Here is a 24,330-nt window from a genome sequence, read left to right on the forward strand (position 1 = left end):
GGTTGGGAATCACGAATTTCAGTGGTGTCCATCTGGATCTGACTGTCTTATGATAATGCCAAAAGCCAAAACAGAAAACAAGACAAGTTAAAGTGCGGGTGGAGGGGTGGATAATAAATTTAATTTTGCACATATTTGAGGTACTTGGAGAAGTGCAGGTTGAAACATCTGTTATGACATTGGACATACAGGTCTGAGGCTGAACGAAGGAGTCTGGACTGGTGATCTGGATGATGCTGACACTGAAGTGTAGTGAAATCCTGGGAGTAAATGAGATCGTGTCAAATGAGAAGTGCAGTGGGCCAAAGACAGACCCTGGGATAACTGACCTTTAAAGGGCTAGCTAAGAAAGAGGAGTTAAGGAAGAAGACAGAAGAAATGGTCAGAGCAGCATGAAAAAAAATCACACTGTCTCCGCCAGCCAAAGAAACAGCACATTTGAAGAAAAGAAAACAAGATGAACAGTGTCAATACAGAAAAGTTCCACAAGAGGAGATCTAAAGCCAGTTGTGGTGGGGTGAACAAAGGGGAACAGGAAATTGAGCCAAGAAACGCAGATAATTCTCGAGAAATTTGGACAAAAGGGATCAGAGGGATGAGGGAACAGACAATAACTACAGGGGTTGCAAGATAAAGGGAACATTTTTTGTTTGTTAAGACAGAGGAGCTATGAGTGTGCGCAGAGACCAAGGAAAAGAAAAACACCGAACACGCGTGAGAGGAGGAGGATGACTAACAGAGCAAGGTCCAGAGCAGTGGGAGTGGATGGGATCAAAGGCACAGATGGCTGGGCTGGCCTTGAACAGAGGAAAGAAGCAGAGAATGGATATGAATCTACATGAATTTACGCAAGGGGCTAGGAAGCTGAGAGAGATCACCCATGATGACCTCTATTTTCCCAGTCAAGTGGGAAACTGAGCTCTGGAGCCGAGGAGATGAGGGGCGGTGGGGCTGAGAGAAGCCAAGCAATTTGGAACAGATGTCAGGACACTCGAAGGAGCTGACGGCAGAAGAGACTCCAGATGAGGCTGGAAACTAAATACATGATCTTCTTCAGTAATGATCAAGCTCAGTGGGGAAGATCAATCTTAGTCTTGATCCATGTTGGGGTTTTGATGGGAAGATATGACAGAAAGAAATGGATGGAAGGGAATCTAGAACAATAGCTTAATAATAATGATGATAAAGTAACAACAACAAAAAGAAACCTGGCTATCACAGCTAATATTTCTTGAGAGACTCATTTTATGCCAGGCACCATGCTACATATTTTGCGTTTACTGTCTCCTTTAATCTTTATGAAAACCCTGAGCATATAGGACTCTGTCCACTGCCCCTTCTACCTGCTTCTAGCACTCTATACTCACGGCACTTATGATGCTGCCCTCTTACTGCTTATTTGATGGTCAAACCCTCCACTAGACTGTAAAACTCAGCCAGTGACTCCTGAATGCCTAACACAGTATTAAAAATGAATGAAGGAAAGAAAGCAAATTTCATTTACATTTGTTCTTGACCACCAACAGAAGAAATAAAATCCTGAATATAATTAATATCTCTGAAAATCAGATTAACATGGGTCACAAGAGTATAAAAAAAATAAGAGAACAACATTTTAAGTCACTAAAAACCAAGAATTATCTGATTCTAATCGGAAAAAGAAAATCACTGCCATGGAGGGGAAAAAGGTCTTTGTTTACAACTCATGCTAAATCCACAAACTTTAACAATGAGTAATTCAGAGGCACCTTCCTGTTTCAAGAGGACCTTCCTTTATCTAAATAGCATGGCCATTAAACTTATTCCTCCACTCAACCTTTGCTCTTCTCCTGGTCATCCAAATATTTCAATGTATTAGCATTTCTTGTACCTCAAAACTGTCAAAGTGCCCACAGATATCTCTTAAATACAGGAATCAAACAAGCACCACCCTCATGAGACACACTCACCGGGAGAGTTCTAGAGAAGTGAGCAGACTGGGTACTGGATAGACATTCACTGCTGTCAGCCCTAATCAGAAAACAGATTGGTGTTAGTGACGTTCTCCAAAGAAGAATGTAACTGAGAATAAACAAGGGGGAAAGCTGATGAAAACTGATGTCACCTACTGACATGAACTAAAGATGAAAACCAGTGGGTATTGCAAAGCACCAAGCTGATCTCCCTGTGCTACGCTGCTGATTCCCACGAGCTACTTTACATTCGGTAGTGTATATATGTTGATGCTACTCTCACTTCGCCCCAGCTCAAGAGGGAGGGGATACGGGGACATGTGTATGCATATGGCTGATTCACTTTGGTGTACAACAGAAACTAACACAGTATTGTGAAGCAATTATACTCCAATAAAGATCTATTAAAATTAAAAATTAAAAAAAAACAGGGCTTCCCTGGCGGTGCAGTGGTTGAGAATCTGCCTGCCAATGCAGGGGACACGGGTTCGAGCCCTGGTCTGGGAAGATCCCACATGCCGCGGAGCAACTGGGCCCGTGAGCCACGATTACTGAGCCTGCGCGTCTGGGGCCCGTGCTCCGCAACAAGAGAGGCCGCGATAGTGAGAGGCCCGCGCACCGCGATGAAGAGTGGCCCCCGCTTGCCACAACTAGAGAAAGCCCTTGCACAGAAATGAAGACTCAACACAGCCATAAATAAATAAATAAATATTTTAAAAAAATAATCTGTTAAAAAAAAAAAAAAACAGTGGGTAACTCAAATTGACTAACTTTATTTAACTGCTTGATCCCCATTTGAAAACCAAATACAACAACTAATTGGAGGATCTTGGGTACTGCACCAGAGTCACACTGGATCAGGCAGCTGTTAAATGTTAACAATAATTGCTTAGCTTATTAACCTTAAAAATGAATAACTGAATTTTCCCTGGCAACATTTTAATTTTTAATTAAAGCAAAACAAATAAAGAAAAGTACAGTAATCTTAAATGTATAGCTCAATGAATTTTTACAAAAAGAACATACTGGTATAACCAGTAGGCAGATCAAGAAACAGAGCAGTACCAGCTGCCCGGAAACTTCCCCTCATCCCCCCCTCCCTCTAGTCACTACCCCACATACAGATTACTTTTACCTATTTATATAAATACACACATTCATTATATATAATTTTTTTGTCTGGCTTCATCACTGAACATTGCGCTTGTGAGATATTTGTTCATGTTACTGAATACGGTTGTAGTTCATCCATTCTCTTGGCTGTATAAAATTTTTCCTGGGAATATACCACAATTTATTTACCCATTGTAGAGTTGATGGGCATTTTAAGTCTTGTCTAGCTGGGGGTTACTATGAATAGTGCCTCTGTGAACATTTTGTCCACGTCTTTTGTGGACTAACATAAGCATTTATGTTGAATACAAGCTTAGGAGAGGAACTGCCGAGTGCAGTGGGTGCATATGTATGACTTCAGGAGATACTACCATGCAGTTTTCCAAAGTGGTTGCAACAATTTACACGCCCAACAACTGGCACTGGTATTTTCAGCCTTTTTTATTCTAGTCATTCTGGAAGGTGTGCAGTGGTGTCACACTGAGATTCCAATTTGCACATCCCTGATGACCCTGGTGTGATGGCACTTCCCTTATGCTAATTGGCCATTTGGATAAATTCTTTTGTGAAGCTGAAAGCTGAGTTCTTTACTTTTGAGGTGTCAAAACTTCAAGTGTTGATCTGAATTCTTCCAGGTTGTAGAATTTAAGGATTCTGTGAACAGAACAAGCCCCATTAACAGTACTGTGACAGAATCTACGAAGAAGGCCTACATGTATGTCAATGGGTCTTTTCCCAGAGGGCCAGTCATCCAGATTCTCTAGATACTTTAAGAATACAGATTAGGCCTGATAATAAGTACTTCCAGGACAAAAGAACTACTACCATCTCACAACATGTATAAACAGCACGACTCAACAAACAGCCCTAAGCAATTAATCTAAGCTACAATTTGAAGCTTCTATAACATGATAAAAGGCAATGAAAAGAGAAGTCTTAACTCTCTTTTATCCTAATAATATATTTTAGCGATACAGAAAAGGGAATAAAATAATGAATATTCTTTCACCCATCACCTAGCTTTTAACAAATCGTGCCATTCTGCCTTATATGCTTCAGCCTTTTTAAGAATTAAAACACTGCACATACCAAGAGACAAACACCATCCGGAATATGATTTTTATCATTCTCATGGATTCTTTCATACTGTCATGGCATACTTAGAGCTAAGCAAACATTTTTATGTGTTTTAAAATTTGATATAACTATCATAGTGTACTCAACCACTGACTCCTGAATACCTAACATAGTGTTAAAAATAAGAAGGCAAACCTCATTTATGTTTATTCTTGACCACCAGTTGAAGTAATAAAATCCTGAATATAATTAATCTCTCCAAAAATCAGACCAATATGGGTCACAAGAGTATCAAAAAGGGGAACAAAATTTTAAAAAGTCAGAAAAACCAAGAATTATCTGATTCCAATTGGCAAAAAGGAAATAACACCATGGAGGGGTAACACATCTTGGTATCTCATTCTAAATCCATAGGCTTTTATTTTTTTGTTTTTTTTTTTTTAATAAATTTATTTATTTATTTTTGGCTGCGTTGGGTCTTCATTGCTGTATGCGGGCTTTCTCTAGTTGCGGTGAGCGGGGTGCTACTCTTCGTTGTGGTGTGCGGGCTTCTCATTGCGGTGGCTTCTCTTTGTTGTGGAGTTCGGGCTCTAGGCTCACGGGCTTCAGTAGTTGTGGCACGTGGGCTCAGTAGTTGTGGCTCGCGGGCTCTAGAGCTCAGGCTCAGCAGTCGTGGCACACAGGCTTAGTTGCTCCACGGCATGTGGATTCTTAACCACTGCACCACCAGGGAAGTCCAATCCACAGGCGTTTAGAATGAGTAATTCATAGGTACCTTTCTGTTTCAAGAGGACCATTCCTTTCACTGCAGGATATCAAAACATGCACTTTCTTTTTTTGCTCAAAAGATTTCTGAGATTTATCCATACTAATACACAAAGCTCTAGTACATTCATTTCCATTGCTGTGCAATATTCTATTATATAAATTTATCACTGTTTTGTTTACCCATTTTCCTATTTATAGTCATATTTTTAGTTTTTTTCACTATAACATACAATGCTGTGATAAACATTCTAGGACACATTTACTATGTGAGTGTCTGGGAGATATTCCAAGCAGGGGAGCTGCTAGAACACGGGCTCTGTGTATCCTTGTCTTCTCTGACACCATCATGCTGCTCTCCGTGTTGGTTTTACCAACTCCCCCTGGCAGCGTTTGAGAGGTACTGCTTCTCCACATCTTCAGTAAGCTTAGTGTTATTATTTTTATTTGATGAGTATAAAATGGTATTATCTAAATTTGCATTTCTTTGACTGATACTTAGTGAAATTAAACATCTTTTCCTTTACTTCTTTAATTTATTTTTATTTATGGCTGTGTTGGGTCTTCGTTTCTGTGCGAGGGCTTTCTCTAGTTGTGGCAAGCGGGGGCCACTCTTCATCGCGGTGCGCGGGCCTCTCACTATCGCGGCCTCTCTTGTTGCGGAGCACAAGCTCCAGACGCGCAGGCTCAGTAATTGTGGCTCACGGGCCCAGTTGCTCCGCGGCATGTGGGATCTTCCCAGACCAGGGCTCGAACCCGTGTCCCCTGCATTGGCAGGCAGATTCTCAACCACTGCGCCACCAGGGAAGCCCTCCTTTACTTCTTTAAACACAGAAAAAGTAGTTACAGTTGACCCTTGAACAATGTGGGGGTTATGGGCACTGACCCTCTGTGCAGTTGAAAATCCGCATATAACTTTATATATATATATGTAAATACTACAATACTACACAATCCGTGGTTGGTTGAATCTACAGATACGGAATCATGGATACAGAGGGCTAACTGTAAAGTTATACTCCCATTTTTGACTGTTTAGAGGATTGGTGCCTCTAAACCCTGCATTATTCAAGGGTCAAATGTATTTACTATTGAAAAAAATCCATGTTTAAGTGGACCTGTGCAGGGAATCCCCTGGCGGTCCAGTGGTTAGGACTTAGTGCTTTCACTGCTGTGGCCCAGGTTCAATCTGTGGTTGGGGAACGAAGACCCCGCAAGCTGCACGGTGTGGCCAAAACAAAACAAAACAAACAAACCAAAAAAAGGGGACCTGTGCAGCTCAAACCCATGTTGTTCAAGGGTCAACTGTATAACTTCTTCGGTAAAGAAGAACTCTCTATAAACAGAATGGCCTCAACAAATATGAGGACTTTTACATTAAAAAATATTCCTGGGGCAAATAAATCACTATTGAAATGAAAGGCTTCTCATTCTGGAACTGAGGCAGCACAAGGTTTTAGACTAGAGATTGGCAAACTTTTTCTGTAAAGGGCTAAATATTTAGTAATATTTTGGCCTTTGTGGGCCACATGGTCTCTCTTAAAACTACTCAATTTTGCCACTGTAGCATGAGAGTGGTTAATATGTAGACAAATGAATGTGGGTGTGTGCCCATCAAACTTTATTCACTTAAATTTGAATTTCATATAACTTTCCCATGTCAAAATTATTCTTCCTTTGATTTTTTTAAAACCCAGCCATTAAAAAATGTAAAAACCCATTCCACGTGAGCCATACAAAAACAGATGGTAGGCCAGATTTAGCCCCTGGGCTGTAGCTGGACAACCCTTGTTTTAGACCATCACTGATATTCTCTTTTGAACGTGCTTGCCCGCCCTCCTAACTTCCTGTCATTTTGCAGAATGCCTCTTATTATTATGTTCACTTAGTGAATCTCAAATTGTCCTGCAATGTCTTTTTATGCATATCTCAACCACTGAAGTGTCGACGGCAAACTTAAAGCTAGGTCTCAGTGAACCTCAAACTCCGCTTCGCAGAGTATCTGAGGAACACCCCAGATGCCACTGTTCTTGGAAAGCTTGGACAAGAGCTACAAGAGGAAATACAGGAGGCTGGGTAGAGAACTCACTGTTCGAACTGGCGTAGAGAGTTCGAAGGGAGAAGCCGCTGAGCGTCAGCTCCCTCAGCTGGTTGCGCTCACAATGCAGCTGCTCCAAGTTGCACAAGGAGCTAAGATCTAAGTCAGTCAGCCGATTGTCCCGCAGATCCATGTGGGTGATGTACTTATTTCCCTCCAGATTCTCAATAACCATGGTTTTCAGATGGTTCATCCTTAATATTCAGAAATAAGAAAATCATTAGAAATAACTTTTACTAAATGTGCTGACCAAAAGAAAAATAGAAGTATGATCCTTTTTTCTCTTTCCTAAACAGCGTAAGAATTTCACTACTTGCCTCATTTTGCAAGGTACTAAGTAAATAACCACAGATAGCTGTACCTTGAGTTCTTTGTTTATAAACTAAGTTAGAGACAATCCAGATTGGCAAATACATGTACAAATTAAATAAAGAGAAAGGAAAGGGGACCATGCCCACAAACAGTTTAAAACTTGCACCCAAATACCAAGTACATTAGGTAGGGATGAAGGAATAGGACAAAGGAACAAGAAGATGAACATAACCTGTCGGGTTAGGAGTAGCAAGGCATTCACGGAGTAAGAACCGGGTAAGAGCAAGAGGAAGCAGTCATACTTCCTCTCGCTGCTCTGCCTACCCTCTCTAGTGCTAAGATTCCCATTACCGCAATTAATGAAGAGGAAAATAATCTGTATCAATGTGGAATAGTTCAAGGGCAAATTATAGAAAATGATGACTTCTTTGTTCTCTTCTATATAAGTATCTGATTTAATGCATGCAGGCCTGTTCATTTTCCTGCATTTCAATAAATTTTTCTGTTACTATGTCTTTATAAGGGACATCGATGACTTAGTGTAAATGACGGAACATCCAGTATGTGTGTTTTACTAGCTTCCTTTAGGAAAAGATTATAAATAAATAATAAATAATATATTTAAAAAGGGAATAAAACTCTTATTAAAAATTGTTAGTAGTAAAACTGTTAACATTTTAATTATAATACAATAGATATCAAGAAGCAACCCAATGATTCAACAGAAAAATGGTCAAGTTTATGGAAAAATACAAACTACCAATAAGCATACAAAAAGACACTCAACTCACTCACCATAAATGCTGATATAAAACAATGAAATACTATTTTCTACCTACTACATTGACAATAAGGAAAAAGACTGCTAAAATCCAACACTGGTAAGAATGTGACGAAATCGGAGTTCTCATAAAACATTGCTGGGAGGGTAAGTCAGAACAACCTTTGTCTCTACCGCATGGTACACCTACCTCATTCATAATCTCTCTGCCATTGAGTGAAAATCGAAGCTTAACTACAGCTTTGAAAACACACAGTGTTCTAAAATCCTAATGTTTCAAAGAGTCTTCATAAAAAGAAAACGTAAAGGTCCATTAGAGGTCAGGCGAAAGGAAGGCACGGTGAAGAATGACCTCACCTCAAATCCACATGTTTGACGTGGCTCATACAGTTCAGCACCCCCAGGTTTAGCACTTCCAGTTGGTTTCCTGCCATAACCACTTTATCTAACATAGTGAGTTTCTCATAAACCTTGGGAATTTGACTAAAGTTGTTGAAGGAAATTCCCAGGGAGGAAAGCTGTTGCAGATTTCCCAATTCTTCAGGTAAAGTAGTCAGAAAGTTGCCATCAAGACAGAGGGTTTGAAGACTGCAAGAAGAAAACAAAACTACTTGATGAAAGGTTTTAACTGGAATGGATGGAACTAGAATTATGGATTTTGACTTGTCATTAACTTATTATGAGTCCAATAATGATAAAATGCCCTAAGTCTATCTAAATAGACTCTTACTAAGATAACTGAAATACAGATGGTCCCTCTAACATCAAGGGTAATCAGAGCCTCTGCTGTTAAAACTGAGGGACTAGTTACTTCTGTAGGCAAGTAGCTGCTGCTGACCAGAATCCTCATAATTACATGATTTATTTCACTGCAAGAGCTCATGGAACTACCTTCATTCCAAATGCCAGACAAGTTCCTTATGCTGCAAACACAGGAAAAGACAAATCTAGTAAAAGTCAGATACTTACTTCAGCAGATTGCCAATCTGACTCGGCAGGTCGTGGAATCCATTACAGGAAAGGTTGAGCTCGGTCAGGGTAGAAATTTCACATAACAATACAGGAAATGACCCAAGCTTATTATGGGACAAGTTCAGGCCCTTAAGCTGAGAAAATCTAAAAAGCAAAGACACATTATACTACTGAATGAAAAAGTGATCTATTTTAAATGTCCATCAAAGAATTTGTTCTGCAAATATTTACTGAGCACTCAGTATGTGCCAAACATTATGTGTGGCATAGACACTAAGATGACTAACACCCAGTCCAAGCTATTGAGAAAACCAGGTCTGGTGCGACAGGAGTTGTTCTCTCTTCTCCTTAAAAAGGCAGAAAATCTTGAAAAGCTCACATTGGTACAATTATTTTCTATCAAAGTGAATCAATCATTATTGATATGCTTCAAATCTTCTCCTTTATTAAATTTCTACGTGCAATATACGAAAGCCTTAACAAGAATTAATCAACCCATGGACACAGGAATAGCTAATAAACCTTCATATCAAATCCCATTATAAGCAATTTCTTTTTTTGTACTGAAATTATGCTGGCTCAAAAGTCACTTGAAATGAATGGGCCAGTTAGAGCTTAAAAATATGTAGGTGATACTGAGTTTTACTCTAATGTGATGATATACAACATGAACTAATTTTTAATGCTTCAGTTTTTTTTGTAGAAGTAAAAGTATCTATATAATGTCTCACTGAGAGATAGTATCATCATAAATTGGATCCATAGGAGTCACTCCTGTAATTCTACTTAGAAGTATTATACTTCATTACCATACTAGTACAAGATGGTAAGGCCGAGGTGGTGTTCTCCACGATGATGAACTATATCATCTGATTCTAGATTTGAATCCTTGGTACCTCTCTCTAATGTTCCTCTTCCAAAATTTCAACTTCTGACTTCCAAATATCCTGATCTTGAGTACTGATTGTTCCTTCGGCTTGGCACCTTGACTTCCAAATTGCTAATCCAGCCCTCAAACTAGATTAACCCTCTTTTCATAGAAACAGAAGGAAATACTAGAAACCCACTTCCTTAAAATTATAGCTTGTTTTTATTTTTAAATATCAATATTATTAAAATAATTATTTCATTACTAAATATAGGCTTATGTTTGAAAACCTTTGCAAAACATTTCAGACGAGGTAAAAATCATATGCTTTCTGAAAATTATTCTAGAAATATTAGTTACTAAGTATATAAAATATGTCATTTCAATGTGCATTTATCTTTTTAATCACCATGTAATCTGAACGCATTAATTTCCAATTTCTCTCCTCCCCACAAGAAGCCCAGACAATTACTTACACCATATATTTATTCACTTCCGCCCATTTTTAAAGGGAAGAAGGAGATGAAATGGGTGGAGGGTGGGAATGGGGAATATATTCTAACAAAGGAGATGGGAAAATATATGGGTCATTGTCCCTTAGGACTGAAATGGTTCCTTTATTAGAAGAGAGAGGTTTCATAGCTGACAAAAGGCTTCAGAGTTGGCAGTAGCAGGTGCAAAGGAAAGATAAAAGCCCTAACCTGGGAGTGGAATTCTTGAAATCTGGCCTATTTCCTTTAAGTTATTTAAGTTTGAAACTTCTGATTCAAAAACTTCCCATATACAGAATCTCTCGATTTACCCTGGCGGCAGATCATGCATTGCTGTCAATGACATAGAGAAAAGGATTATCCAAATCAAGGGCAGCTCAATGTTGCCTCCGTAACGGAAACTGTGCATCTATCTTCTCTTGTACGGAGGGGAGAAGGGGAGTGGGAAAACTGTGTGAATAAAAATTCTTACTTCCTCTTCAAAATGGAGGGGAAGTTTTCAAATATATATATGATGGTAAACATGCTCGCTTATAGGTATTGATTACGATTCAGTTTTAGTAAGCTAGTCTGGAAACCTATGCCCCACATACTTGTAGAAAGTGTCAAGGCCCCCTGGTCTTTCTAATTGCATGAAGTTGTGTCGCAAGTTGAGGTAGGTGATATCTTGACTGTAGAAGAGATGCTCAGGAACCTCCTCAAGGCTGTGACACGAGAGGTCCACGGTACTGATACGCTGGGACACCACCTGGACAAGGTCAAAGAGAAGAGCCATCTGAGCCAGCCCCAAATGTTTCCCACCCAGCAGAGGATGGAACGGCATTGACACAAAAAGGCACTTATTAAAAAGATGGGAGGGGCTTCCCTGGTGGCGCAGTGGTTAAGAATCCGCCTGCCAATGCAGGGGATACGGGTTCAAGCCCTGGTCCGGGAAGAAGCCCTTAGACCGTGTAACAACTAAGCCCATGCGCCACAACTACTGAGCCTGCGCTCTAGAGCCAGCGAGCCATAACTACTGAGTCTGCGTGCCACAATTACTAAAGCCTGCACACCTACAGCCCGTGCTCCGCAACAAGAGAAGCCACTACAACGAGAAGCCTGTGCACCGCAATGAAGAGTAGCCCCCGGTCGCCCACACACAGCAACGAAGCTTGAAAAACAGAAAGGTATAAGCTGTAAAGTGTCTACAAGTAAAAGGTAAAAAAAAAAAAATACAAATCATAAAGATGGAAAGTTAATAGTTCATGCAGGAAGTAAAGATGATTCAAGGTAACTGTACAAAACTTTAGGAGGGAGTGTGATACTGAAAGACACAGCCTTTTGCAGCCACACAAGCCCTGTTCCTTACTTGTGCAGTTTCTTCATCTGTCACGAGCAAAATTAAATAACCAAGCACACAGCACCACTGTTTAGCATGCAAAAGGTGCTCAAAAAATATTAATTTCTCTTTACAAGGGCAGAAGAATGAAATAGCTATTTAAAATTGAAACTAGTTTTTTTTTTTTTTTTTTTAAACATCTTTATTGAAGTGTAATTGCTTTACAATGGTGTGCTAGCTTCTGCTTTACAACAAAGTGAATCAGTTACACATATACATATGTTGCCATATCTCTTCCCTCTTGCATCTCCCTCCCTCCCACCCTCCCTATCCCACCCCTCTAGGTGGTCACAAAGCACCGAGCTGATCTCCCTGTGCTATGCGGCTGCTTCCCACTAGTTATCTATTTTACATTTGGTAGTGTATATATGTCCATGACACTCTCTCACCCTGTCACATCTCACCCCTCCCCCTCCCCATATCCTCAAGTCCATTCTCTAGTAGGTCTGTGTCTTTATTCCCATCTTGCCACTAGGTTCTTCATGACCTCTTTTTTTTTTTTTCCCTTAGATTCCATTCAGAGAACATTTTATTACCACCACAAGCACAGAAAATCCAATGAAGCCAAAACAAGATTTATATTACTATAATAGTAGGCTAATACAACATGGACTGTGAAACTGGGTCTAAAACAAACAAAATATCACTGCAAAAGTCATTCATGTTTTGATGGCATGTCATTATACTGAAACAATCCTTCATGCAGCTATTTAGCTCCATAAAGAAAAATGTGTTTAAATTCTGAAAAGGTGGCTAGGAGAACAAGAGAATTTGGAAAATGAAATAAAATTTTAGAGCACTTCATCTTTAAAGGCGAGGAAAGCAGAAATTATGCTAAAAAGCCAATTATCCTCAGCATACAGGAATAATGGTTTGTGACAGGATCACAGGTCATGTCCCATCAATAAGTTCAAATTTAAAGTGGTTCATCAAAGCTGTGCTAAATACATACAGAAGCACTAGGCTACGAGTTAGGGAACAGCTCCATCTATCACTGACCACTATGGTCGAGGGAGAGTCATTTGAATTTCATTGTGTCTCAAATCCTTCAAGGCCCTACCTTTTTCACAGAGATGGTATAAAGGTAAATGCACCTGAAAACACTTTTGTAAGCATTCTGTACTATGCAAATATAAATAATAAGTTAAGGACCTGGGAGAATTCCGTTTCATTCACTATGTACTCAGAAAGGCCTAGAGTGATGTGCATAAGAATTATAATTTGATATCTTGGGAGTAAGTTCAGTTTCAAAATATACTTCTGTTGGGTTTCTATACTCTTATCTCCACATCAGGACATCTGACAGCTTATCACCTTGGATGATTGCCGCTGCCATCTCTGGTACTCAGCCAAAGTCTCAAAGCTGACGTGATAGGTCTGAGCTTGGGCTCCAGCTGAGCTGAATGCAAGGCAGTACTGACGTCGCTTCACTTCTTCTACCTGAAGAAGAGGAGGGGAGAAAACCAGAACCAATTAAACAATCCCAATCGAAAATCAAAGGACAATAACAAGACAAACAACTCAATTTTTTAAAATAGGCAAAAGATCTGAACAGATATTTCTCCAAAGAAGACAGAGGAATGGCCAATAAGCACACGATATGATGTTCTACATCATTAGTTATTAGATAAATGCAAGTCAAAACCACAAAGTACCATGTCACATTCACTAGGATGGCTAAAATCAAAAACACAGATAATAACAAGTGTTGGATAACAAGCATTAGCAAGCATACAGAGAAACTGGAACCCTCATACACTGCTGTGGGAATGTGAAATGGTGCAGCCACTTTGGAAAACAGCCTGGCAGTTCCTCAAAAGCAACCACGCGACGCAGCAATTCCATTCCTAGGTATATACCCAAGAAAAGATGCATCCACACAAAAATTTGTATGTGAATTATAGCAGCATTATTCATAATAGCCAAAAGTGGAAATAACCTCAATGTTCATCAACAGGTAAATGTATAAACAAAATGTAGTACATCCATACATCCATAGAATGGAATACTATTCAGCCGTAAATGGGAATAAAATATTGATACACACTACAACATGCGTGAACCTTGAAAACGTTATACTAAGCGAAAGAAGTCAGTCACAAAGAACCATATATTGTATGATTCCATTTATATGAAATGTCCAGAATCAGTAAACCTATAGAGACAGAAAGTAGATTAACGGGTGCTTGGGGCTGGAGAAGGAATGGGGAGATGACGGCTAAGTAGTGCAGGGTTTCTTTTCAAAGGGTCATGAAAGTATTCTAAAATCGATTATGGTGATAGTTGCACAACTCTGTGAATATACTAAAAGTCACTGAATTGTACATTTTAAATGGGTTAATTGTACACCATATGAATTCTATCTCATAAAGCTGTTTTAAAAAAAACCAAAGGGGGAATTCCCTAGTGGTCCAGTGGTTAAGACTCCACGCTTCTTCCACTGCAGCGGGGTGCGGGTTCAATCCCTGGTCAGGGAACTAAGATCCTGCATGCCGCACAGTGCGGCCAAAAAACAAAAAAGAAAAAACCAAAGGAATACTTATTTAACAGATATGTTGAAGGAGTAGGATTGATAGGGCATAGCCATAAGTAAATTTATTTATTACTCTTTAAGTCACAAAACAATCTCAGTTTGATAATTATCTGCTGAATGAATACATTTTACTATCGTGGGTGCTGGGGACATAACAGGGGAAAAACTAACAAACCCTCTGCCCTCAGTGGAGTTTATATATCAAAATGGTGACATGAGGGCTTCCCTGGTGGCACAGTGGTTAAGAATCCGCCTGCCAGTGCAGGGGACATGGGTTCGAGCCCTGGTCCGGGAAGATCCCACATGTTGTGGAGCAACTAAGCCCATGCACCACAACTACTGAGCCTGAGCTCTAGAGCCCGCGAGCCACAACTACTGAGCCCATGTGCCACAACTACTGAAGCCCACGCGCCTAGAGCCTGTGCTCCACAACAAGAGAAGCCACCGCAACTAGAGAAAGCCTGCGCGCAGCAGCAAAGACCCAACGCAGCCAAAAATAAATAAATAAATCATGATGTAGCATAACATGATAAAATACAGAATGAGTAATATGAAGAAAAATAAAGCAGGGTACAGGCGTGGAGGGGAACAGGGTAGGTGATCTGAGTTATGAATAGGACAGTCAAGGAAGGACTCACTGAGGAGGGAACATGTGAGCAAAGACCCCACAAGGGTTCAGGAGCAAGGTGTGGAAACCTCCTGGGGAAGGAGCATTCCCAGCTTAGCAACAGCCAGTACAAGTCCCGGTAATGCAAGAATGCAGGCCTGTTTCAGAACAGGAGAGTCTGCAGGCCCACATGATAAGAGCCAAAGTTTCCACTTCGAAGGTAAGATTGCTCCAACCCTTTCCCCACCACTGCAGCACACTGGAGGTAGCTGCTTGCCTGCAAGGGGTACCTTGGCCTACTTTTTGGACTCACCTCCTCCCTTACTTACTAGGTGATGGGATAGAAGCCATTTCTGACTCCCTCCATCATTGACGCGGGGCAGGAGGAAGGACAGGGAAGACGCAAGCCCAAAGGTTCTTACTAGACTAGTAGAGTCATAACCTGACTTCACACTCTCTGGGCCTACCAGATTTTAAAGGGGATGATCTTCCTCAATAGGTCCTTTTGAGGGTTCTTTGGATACCCGGCCCCCCAATCCAACCAATGATGGCTTCTCACGTACAGATCCCTTGACCAGGCTAATGCGTGCTATTCTAAAAGGTGACCACTCCCTCCTCAGACCTGAAGGAATCTGGTGGTCCACTGACAGCCCACCCTCCAGTGAAGTCTGTTTGCCCCTCCAGGTGGCCCCACTGGACATATTCTAAGAGAATCCACCCACCTACCCAATGGCTCCTGCTCTCTCTCAACCCATCTGGGTCACATACTAACAAACCCAAAGAGTACACAATGATCCCAACACATGAGTTAGGCGCTTTGCTCTATCACCAAAGCAGCTGGCAGCCTACCTTTCGTCCTCGAGACTTCCTGGTTAGAAGGCAGGACACCAGTGCACTATGTCCCCCTTTCTGCAGGGGACCCATATCAGGCTCTCTTGGGTCCTTTTGAAACCTCTTTCACTAGGCTTGAGGAAAGAGGCAGAAACCTCCCCCACTACCATTTGGGGTGGTGGCAGGGATTCACGGCACAACAGCTCTCTTCAACAACCCAACCTATATAGCTTTGATGAGGATGAAGTCTTTTTATAGTTATGGAACCACTTACATCCTTGTCTGATGTCTCACTTTAGTATGTCATAGCTACTGAATCTTGGTGAGTCAGCTGGAAACTTCCAAGTTATACTCATGAATCACTTATCCCAAAACTGCATCACACTTTCCTTACTGAACACACCACCACACCTTGAACACTGTTCAGGATAGTTTGAGCTTTAGTTGTTTAAATTTAAATTTATACTTAAAATATTAAAAATTTTAAACGTTTTTACAATCAATATTAAATTTACTACCATATTTTGTCAGTGTCTGCACTCATCATCTATTTATCTCATGCCTTCCCTTTGAATTTACCTTCCTTTGTTGTTTTCTTTCTTCTTTTTTCTTTGTTTTTTGGAGGGGTGTTGCTTTTTATTTTTTATTTTTTTAAATGAAATTCATGCCCACTCTTATTTATTTATTTTTGGCTACATTGGGTCTTCGTTGCTGCGCGCGGGCTTTCCTTAGTTGTGGTGAGCGGGGGCTACTCTTCGTTGTGGTGCGCAGGCTTCTCATCGCAGTGGCTTCTCTTGTTGCGGAGCACAGGCTCTAGGTGCGCGGGCTTCAGTAGTTGTGGCGCACGGGCTTAGTTGCTCCACGGCATGTGGGATCTTCCTGGACCAGGGCTTGAATCTGTGTCCCCTGCGATAGCAGGCAGATTCTTAACCACTGTGCCACCAGGGAAGCCCAAGGGATGTTGTTTTTTAGATATACATTTTTAGTAGTCCTTTCAGTGAGGATATATGCCAGCTCATTAGTCTTTTTTTTTTTTTTACTTATTTTTTGGCTGCACTGGGTCTTCCTTGCTGCGTGCGGGCTTTCTCTAGTTGCGGTGAGTGGCGGCTACTCTTCATTGCGATGCACAGGCTTCTCATTGAGGTGTCTTCTCTTGTTGTGGAGCATGGGCTCTAGGTGCGCAGGCTTCAGTAGTTGCAGTGTGCAGGCTCAGTAGTTGCAGCATGCGGGCCCTAGAGCACACGGGCTTCAGTACTTGCGGTGCATGGGCTCAGTAGTTGCGGTGCATAGGCTCTAGGGCACACGGGCTTCAGTAGTTATAGTGCGTAAGCTCAGTAGTGGTGGCTCACTGGCTCTGGAGCGCAGGCTCAGTAGTTGTGGCACACGGGCTTAGTTGCTCCGCAGCATGTGGGATCTTCCCAGACCAGGGATCGAACCCGTGTCCCCTGCACTGGCAGGCGGATTCTTAACCACTGCGCCACCAGGGAAGTACCAGTCTTTTTTTCTTTTTTTGGTTGCACCGTGGCAGTGAAAGCACCCAGTCCTAACCACTGGACCACCAGGGAACTCCCTCATTAGTCTTTATATGTCTGAAAATGTCCTATTTTGCCTTGACTCTTGTAAAGTAATTCAGCTGGATATAGAATACAGGTTGACGTTTATTTTCTCTCAGCAATTTTGCAAATAGTCTTCTACACATATTGTTAATGAAAAGAAAGCTGTTGTCAGCCTGTCAATTCTTTGCAGGTAATCTTTTCTCTCTGGAAGCTTCTGTGATTTGCTCCTTCATGTTCTGCAATGTGTCTACGTGTCAACTTATTTTTATTTATCCTGTTGAGTACCCAGTGTCTTTTCAATCTGAACACTCATGTCTTTATTTCTAGAAAAATCTCAACCGTTATTTCTTCAGATATTGCTTATCCATTCTCCTTTACTCTCTTCTCTGGAACTGCTATTAGATGTATACTGGACCCGCCCTTATGGGCTCTCTTATACGTTTTATCTGTGAAATTCGTCAGTACATTCGTTGGTTCATTACATTAAGCTGTGAAATAGTGGCTTAAAAACACAGCATCAGTCCAGGAGTGCTATAGCAGCTCCACCCTGCCACCAGGGGCCCAGGCGCCTCCTGCTTTCCAGAAGGCCACACTCAGCAAATGCTTGCAGTTTCCAGCCACCATATGACTGCTCCATCTCCAATACCAAGAGACTGTCTTCCATAAAGGAAGGAAACGCAGGGCAAAGGGTCAAGCCATCCACGTCTCTCCCACTTTAAAGGCCTTTCCCAAAAGTTCCACCTGCAAACTTCTGTTTATATTTATTAGCCACCACTAGCTACAAGGGAGGCTGGGGAGTTTTTGATCTTGGTCACATCACCATCCTGAACAAAATTCTATTCTATTAGTGAGGGAAGAGAGAGAATGGACAAGAATTACATAAATGGGAGGTTTGTTTTTCTTTCTCTTTCTTGCTCTGTTTCCCACTTCCTCTCCGCCAATCCTCCAACCTTGTCCTCACTCACCTTCTCCCTTTGGAGAAATTTCACTTACTTTCTTCACTATCCTTCAGCCCCCAAGACCAGAACCAGGTCTCATATTGGCAGCGGTGGGTTCCTGCTCCACGGATGACACTGGAGTGACACACATTCATTTATTAGGCCAGTTGGGGCTTGTTCATTTCCTAGTCACAGGGCATACAACTGGGTCCACCCATCTGTTTAGAACCACAGCCAGGAACAAGCCTTGGTTCCAGTCAGTGGTTTACAGAAGTTTTTGGTTTGGGTTTTTGTTTGTTTTTTTCCAGCTTTTTATCAGGACCTAAGAATACCACTCATTTCCTAGCTTCAAGCAATAAGCTTGGGCCAGGTCCCCCATCATAACCAGAGTACTTTCAGACCCAAATACTTATAGGAGCTAAACCCCTAGGCTGCCACCTTTCAGACCCAGAGCCCAGTAGGCTCTCACCACTTACATTTCTATTCCACATTCCAAAGTCCAGCTATGTCCTTTCATAAGTTTATTTTTTAAATATATGTATTTTATCTATATTGCTGTGTATCTGGATCAAACTGGCTATCTCAAAGCATGATTCACAAAGTCATTTTGTCTGGGAGTTCCCTTAAATTCAGATTGTTTTATGATCTTCAAGATTCAAAATAAAGGAAATAAAATTATGTATAACTTCCTATAAACATTAACATTATCTGTTTTCCAGTCATCTATCTCTGTTTAAAGACTTGGAACTGCCTTTCCTATGATGGGGAATTCTCTAGTACAGATGCAAGAAATGGCAGGTTTCTCTGGCTGCTGGGTAGGAGCTTATGACCACTCCAGACTCTGAATTTCAGTCTAACGGGGGAAAAAGAGAAACAGGAAAGAATCTATTTTGGAGTGGATGCTAACAGCTACTTCTAGTTTACAAAGGCAGCTTCTAGTGGTAGTATCCTCTGTCTACCCTTGGTGGTACCAATGAGAGAGCATTTAGTGCCTAGCAGTGGAGGCAGGGGTTTCTCCAACAGACGGGTCCTGCAGCAGAATTTGGGGCATGGATAGTCTTTGGACCTCCCAGGGAGCCTGTGATGTACATGAACTTGCTTTATGCTTAAATTAGCCTGACAAAAACTTTGTGATGTAATCTTTAATAATGCTCATATTGGCTTATTTGAAAAGATGTGAAAAAAGCTCTGAAAAGCGTATGTGATATTTTTTAAATTAAGACGATCAAAAGAAGAATAATTCATCTTTGTGAGTCTTACCTTCCCCCCAACCAGAGGCAAAATGTGCATCTTTCCAGTCTGACAATCCTTCACTGAGGAAACGATGAGGCAGGTGCCACAGAGAACAACCAGGCGTTCAGCCCACTTATGTAGCTGGGTCTTTCCCTTTCGTACATTATAGATGCCAGACAGGAGGATTCGATCCAGATGATCCATCTGGCATGGTTTTTCTGAAAAGAAAAGAGTACTTCAAAAGCCACCATTAAAGTAGCATAAAAATAATGAAAGGGAAAAAGAAAGTATTACATGTTAACATTCAGCAGCCCTAAGTAACCAAGCAATATAAGTATTACAAAATAAGCTCTCAGTCTTAAAATGCTATCCATCCCTAAGTTATATAATGGGAGCACTACGAATTTTGGTCTAGAGAGCAACATGTTATTTTGGATGCCATTGTTAATCCTTCTTCCAACAGTCATATCTCCCATGTACACAAAGAAAGACAGAATGACAGAGTGGTTAAGATCAAGGACTTGGGAGTCAGACACTCAAACCTGAGTTTGAATCTTGGTTGTGCCACTCACTTTGTTTCCTTGAACTACATAATCTCACTGACCTTGACTTTCCTCATTTATAGAGTTTGGATCTTAAGACTATCTACCTTCAGAGGGTTCTTATAAAAAAATTAAGATAATGAATGTAAAATACTAAGCATAGTTTTAGATACAAAACAAGTATGGAATAAGTGACAGCCACTATTGTTGTGTTTAGTCTATTCTAGAATGAAGAAATGAACAACTAGTTCTGTACACAATCCTCCATCATTCTGCTCTTTGTGAAGAAAAGCTTTCGGCTGATATTTCAGTCAACTATCCCAATCATGGTGGCAGAAGCAATACATGCATGCAAGAGCTTCTCTGTTTTTTGCCACCCTTTAGAAATCTTTATATGACTGAGGTATAGTGAACAAAACAGAGCATTATGACAGAAGAGATGTTCTTGGTTAAAGCGCTACTAGAAACAGACAGTAACTCTACACAGAAATGAACAGGAGCAGCAACAGTATGAGGCTGTGCAAACAGCAATAAACGGGGAACCGAGAAAACTGGGTTGTACTCAGTATTATTACATAATTGATTATGGAACCCTGGGCATTGCTTTGCCCGATTAACCATGTTTTTCCCATATAAAAAAATGAAGAAATGGGCTAGCTTACTTCAAAGCTTTTAAAACTTTGTATGTTAACACCAGATGTATGGAAGAGTCATTTCTCTTTCTATTCTAGGCCAATCCTTTCATCTCTTTTCTAAATTCCACCTTCCTTGGGGAGTTTGGTTATTCATTCTTCTCACTCTTCAACTCCACCCTCCCTATTGTTTCTATCAAAGCTACAAAAACACTCAAGTTTTCTCCCATTCCTTCTCATTCTCCACAGAATTCCTTTAGTTGAGGCATTCTCCAATTCCTATGTGCCCAAGAATTATCTAAGAATTAGTTTAAAATGCAGAACGCCAAGACCTATCCACAGAGAGTCTAATTCAGAGGGTCTGGTATGGAACATAGGAAAATGTATTTTTAACAAGTATCCCAAGTAATTTAAACGCAGATGGCCCATAAACCATATTTTAAGAAACTATAAGTTTAACCTTTTGAGGCTCTTTTCTTCTCATTTGTGCTTCTATATTAGCTACCTCTGTTACCTCACCTTTTATTTACTCAATTTACTTCAATCTGGCTTCCACTTCCCCAAAACTACACTATTCATATGTTGATAAGGGCTTTCAAATTTCTATCTCCTGCCCCAATCTTCCCTTAGTTCTGATCTCATATATCCAACTGCCTGCTAGACATGTCCAACAGATGTCCCCATTCACCTCAAATTTACAGATTCATAGACTCATAGACATAGAAAACAAACTTACGGTTGCCAAAGGGGAAAAGGGTGGGGGGGATAAATTTGGAATTTGGGGTTAACAGATACAGACCACTATATATAAAATAGATAAACAACAAGGACCTACTGTATAGCAAAGGGAACTATATTCAATATCTTATAAGAATCTGTAGTGGAAAAGTATCTGAGGGGAGTTCCCTGGTGGTCCAGTGGTTAGGATTTGGCTCTTTCACTGCCATGGCCAGGGTTCACTCCCTGGTCAAGCAACTGAGATCCCACAAGCCACGTGGCACGGCACCCCCCCACACACACAAAATAAGTATCTGGAAAAGAATACACACACACACACACACACACACACACACACATATAAAACTGAATCACTTTGCTGTAAACCTGAAACACTGTAAATCAACTATACTCCAACAAAAAAATAAAATTAAAAAAATTTTACAGATTCAAAACCAGTATCAGAATGAAAAGTAAAACTATCTCTATTTGAAAATAATATGATCTTGTATATAGAAAATTACCTTCCTAGGTAAGCCACACCAAAAAAATACTATTATACCTAATAAATGAGTTCAGAAAGGTTGCAGGATACAAGATTTTTAAAACATCAGTTGTATTTCTATGCACTAGAAATAAACAATTCAAAAGTGAAATTAAGAAATCAATTGCATTTATAATAGCATCAAAAAGAATAAAATGAAAATAGTGCAAAACTTGTATACTGAAACTATAAAACATAGTTGTAAGAAATTATAAAAGACATAAATGAATGGAAAGACAGCCAGTGTCCCTGGGTTGAAAGACTTAATATTGTTAAGATGGCAAAACCCCCCAAATTGATTTACAGATTTAATGCAATCCCTATCAAAATTCTAGATAACTTCATGACAGAAACTGACAAACTGATCAAAAAATTCCCATAGAATGCAATGGACTCAGAACAGCTTGAACAGTTGAAAAACAGCCTTTTCAACTCAAAACAATCTTGAAAAAGAAAAACAAAATTGGAGGACTCATATTTCCCAATTTCAAGACTTACTACAAAGTAAGGAGCTGGCATATAAAGTGCAGTTCTGATATAAGGATAGACATAAAGCAATAGAATAGAATTGAGAGTTCACCAAAAAACCCCTACTTTATGGACAACTGATTTTTGACAAGGGTGCCAAGATAATTCAATGGGGAAGGAATAGTCTTGTCAACAAATGGTGCTGGGAATTCTGGATATCCACATGCTAAAGAAAGAAGTTGAATCCCTAACCTCACACCACATACAAAAATTAATTCAAAATGGATTATAGACCTGAATGTAAGAACTAAAACTATAAAACTTTAGAAGAAAAGATAGGAATAAATCTTGTGAATTTAGACTAGGCAATGGTTTCTTAGATATTGACATAAAAAGCACAAGTGGCGAAAAAGAAAATACAGATAAACTGGACTTTGAAAATAAAAGGCTGTGTGCTTCAACAGACACCATCAAGAAAGTAAAAAGAAGACTCACAAAACAGGAGAGAATATTTGCAAATCATATACCTAATAAGAGACTTGTATCCAAAATAAAGAACTATTACAATTCAGCAATAAAAAGACAAATAATCCCATTAAAAATTGGGCAAAGGATTTGAACAGGTATTTCCCCAAAGAAGATATACAAAAGACCAACAAGCACATGAAAAGATGCTCAACCTCATTAGTTATTAGATAAATGTAAATGAAAACTACAAGATACCAGTTCACACACACTAGGATGACTATAATCAAAAAAGACAAACAATAACAAGTGTTGGCAGGAATGTAAAGAAATTAGAACCCTTCATGGTTGGGGGGATTATGAAATGGTGCAGTCACTTTGGAAATCAGTCTGACAGTTCCTTAAAGCTTAAACATAGCGTCACCATATAATCCAGCAATTCTACTCCTACATCTACATCCAAGAGAACTGAAAACATATGTCCACACAAACACTTGTACACGAATGTTCACAGTAGCATTATTCATTATAGCCAAAAAGAGGAAACAACACAAATGTCCATCAACTGATGAGTGGATAAACAAAATGTGGTATATGCATACAATGGAATATTATTCAGCCGTGAAAAGAAATTAAGTACTGATACATGCTACAAAATGGGTGAACCTTAAAACATTATGCTGAGTACAAGAAGCCAGCCACAGAAAGCCAAGTATGTATGATTCCATTTGTATCAATTGTTCAGAATAGGCAAATCTATATAGACAGAATGTAGATTCATGGTTGCCAGGTGTTGTGGGAGTGGGAAATAAGGAATGACTGCTAACAGATATGGGGGTCTCATTTTACAGTGATAAACATGTTCTAAAATTGGATAGTGGTGATGGTTGCACAACTCTCTGAATATACTAAAAAGCACTGAATTGTACACTTTTAAAGGGTGAATTTTATGGTACGTGAATTCTATCTCAGTGAAGCTGGTTTTTTTTTAATCTCATCATTTTCCCCAAACTTGCTATTGCATTTATATTCCCCATCCTGGTTAACAGCATGATATACTACAAAGTTAGCTACATCAAATAAAAATGGGACTTCTTTATAGCTTCTCATGTTTCCAAATTGTCTAATAGTCTCTTTTGAAGTTTACGTGAAACAGATGTTATATCAATCGATGTACAATTCTTTGAGTCTCTCTTTCCTTGGCCTTATTTCTTTATATTTTATCACCGAGAAAACTCCTAAATCTATCCATCACCTCTCAGAAAGGAACATTCAATTTGGGGGGGATAAGTTATTTATACATGAAATAACATGCTGTTTATTATTATTTTTGGAGGGTTTGCTAGATATTCAGAGTGCCTCAAGTCTCTGATCTTCTGAAAGTGGTAAAAAACAGAATGAGGAAGTTCTAATAAACATTTGGAATGTCTAAGAGTTCTAATTAAAAAACAGACTTA

The 24,330-nt window shown here is 40.0% G+C and overlaps 1 protein-coding gene across 1 annotated transcript in view; it reads right to left on the reverse strand.

Annotated features, from left to right (window-relative positions):
* PHLPP2 (PH domain and leucine rich repeat protein phosphatase 2) overlaps positions 1-24,330 on the reverse strand; it is a 69,723-nt gene that overhangs the window by 18,686 nt on the left and 26,707 nt on the right. The window contains exons 4-10 of the mRNA XM_061173055.1: positions 19,533-19,723; positions 13,122-13,247; positions 11,023-11,177; positions 9,068-9,214; positions 8,456-8,686; positions 6,997-7,199; positions 1,950-2,010 (exon numbers count right to left, since the gene is read on the reverse strand). Coding sequence (XP_061029038.1) covers positions 1,950-2,010; positions 6,997-7,199; positions 8,456-8,686; positions 9,068-9,214; positions 11,023-11,177; positions 13,122-13,247; positions 19,533-19,723 — 1,114 coding nt within the window. The remainder of the gene's footprint in view (positions 1-1,949; positions 2,011-6,996; positions 7,200-8,455; positions 8,687-9,067; positions 9,215-11,022; positions 11,178-13,121; positions 13,248-19,532; positions 19,724-24,330) is intronic.

Source organism: Eubalaena glacialis, chromosome 18, assembly GCF_028564815.1.
Source record: "Eubalaena glacialis isolate mEubGla1 chromosome 18, mEubGla1.1.hap2.+ XY, whole genome shotgun sequence".
Lineage (NCBI taxonomy): Eukaryota > Metazoa > Chordata > Mammalia > Artiodactyla > Balaenidae > Eubalaena > Eubalaena glacialis.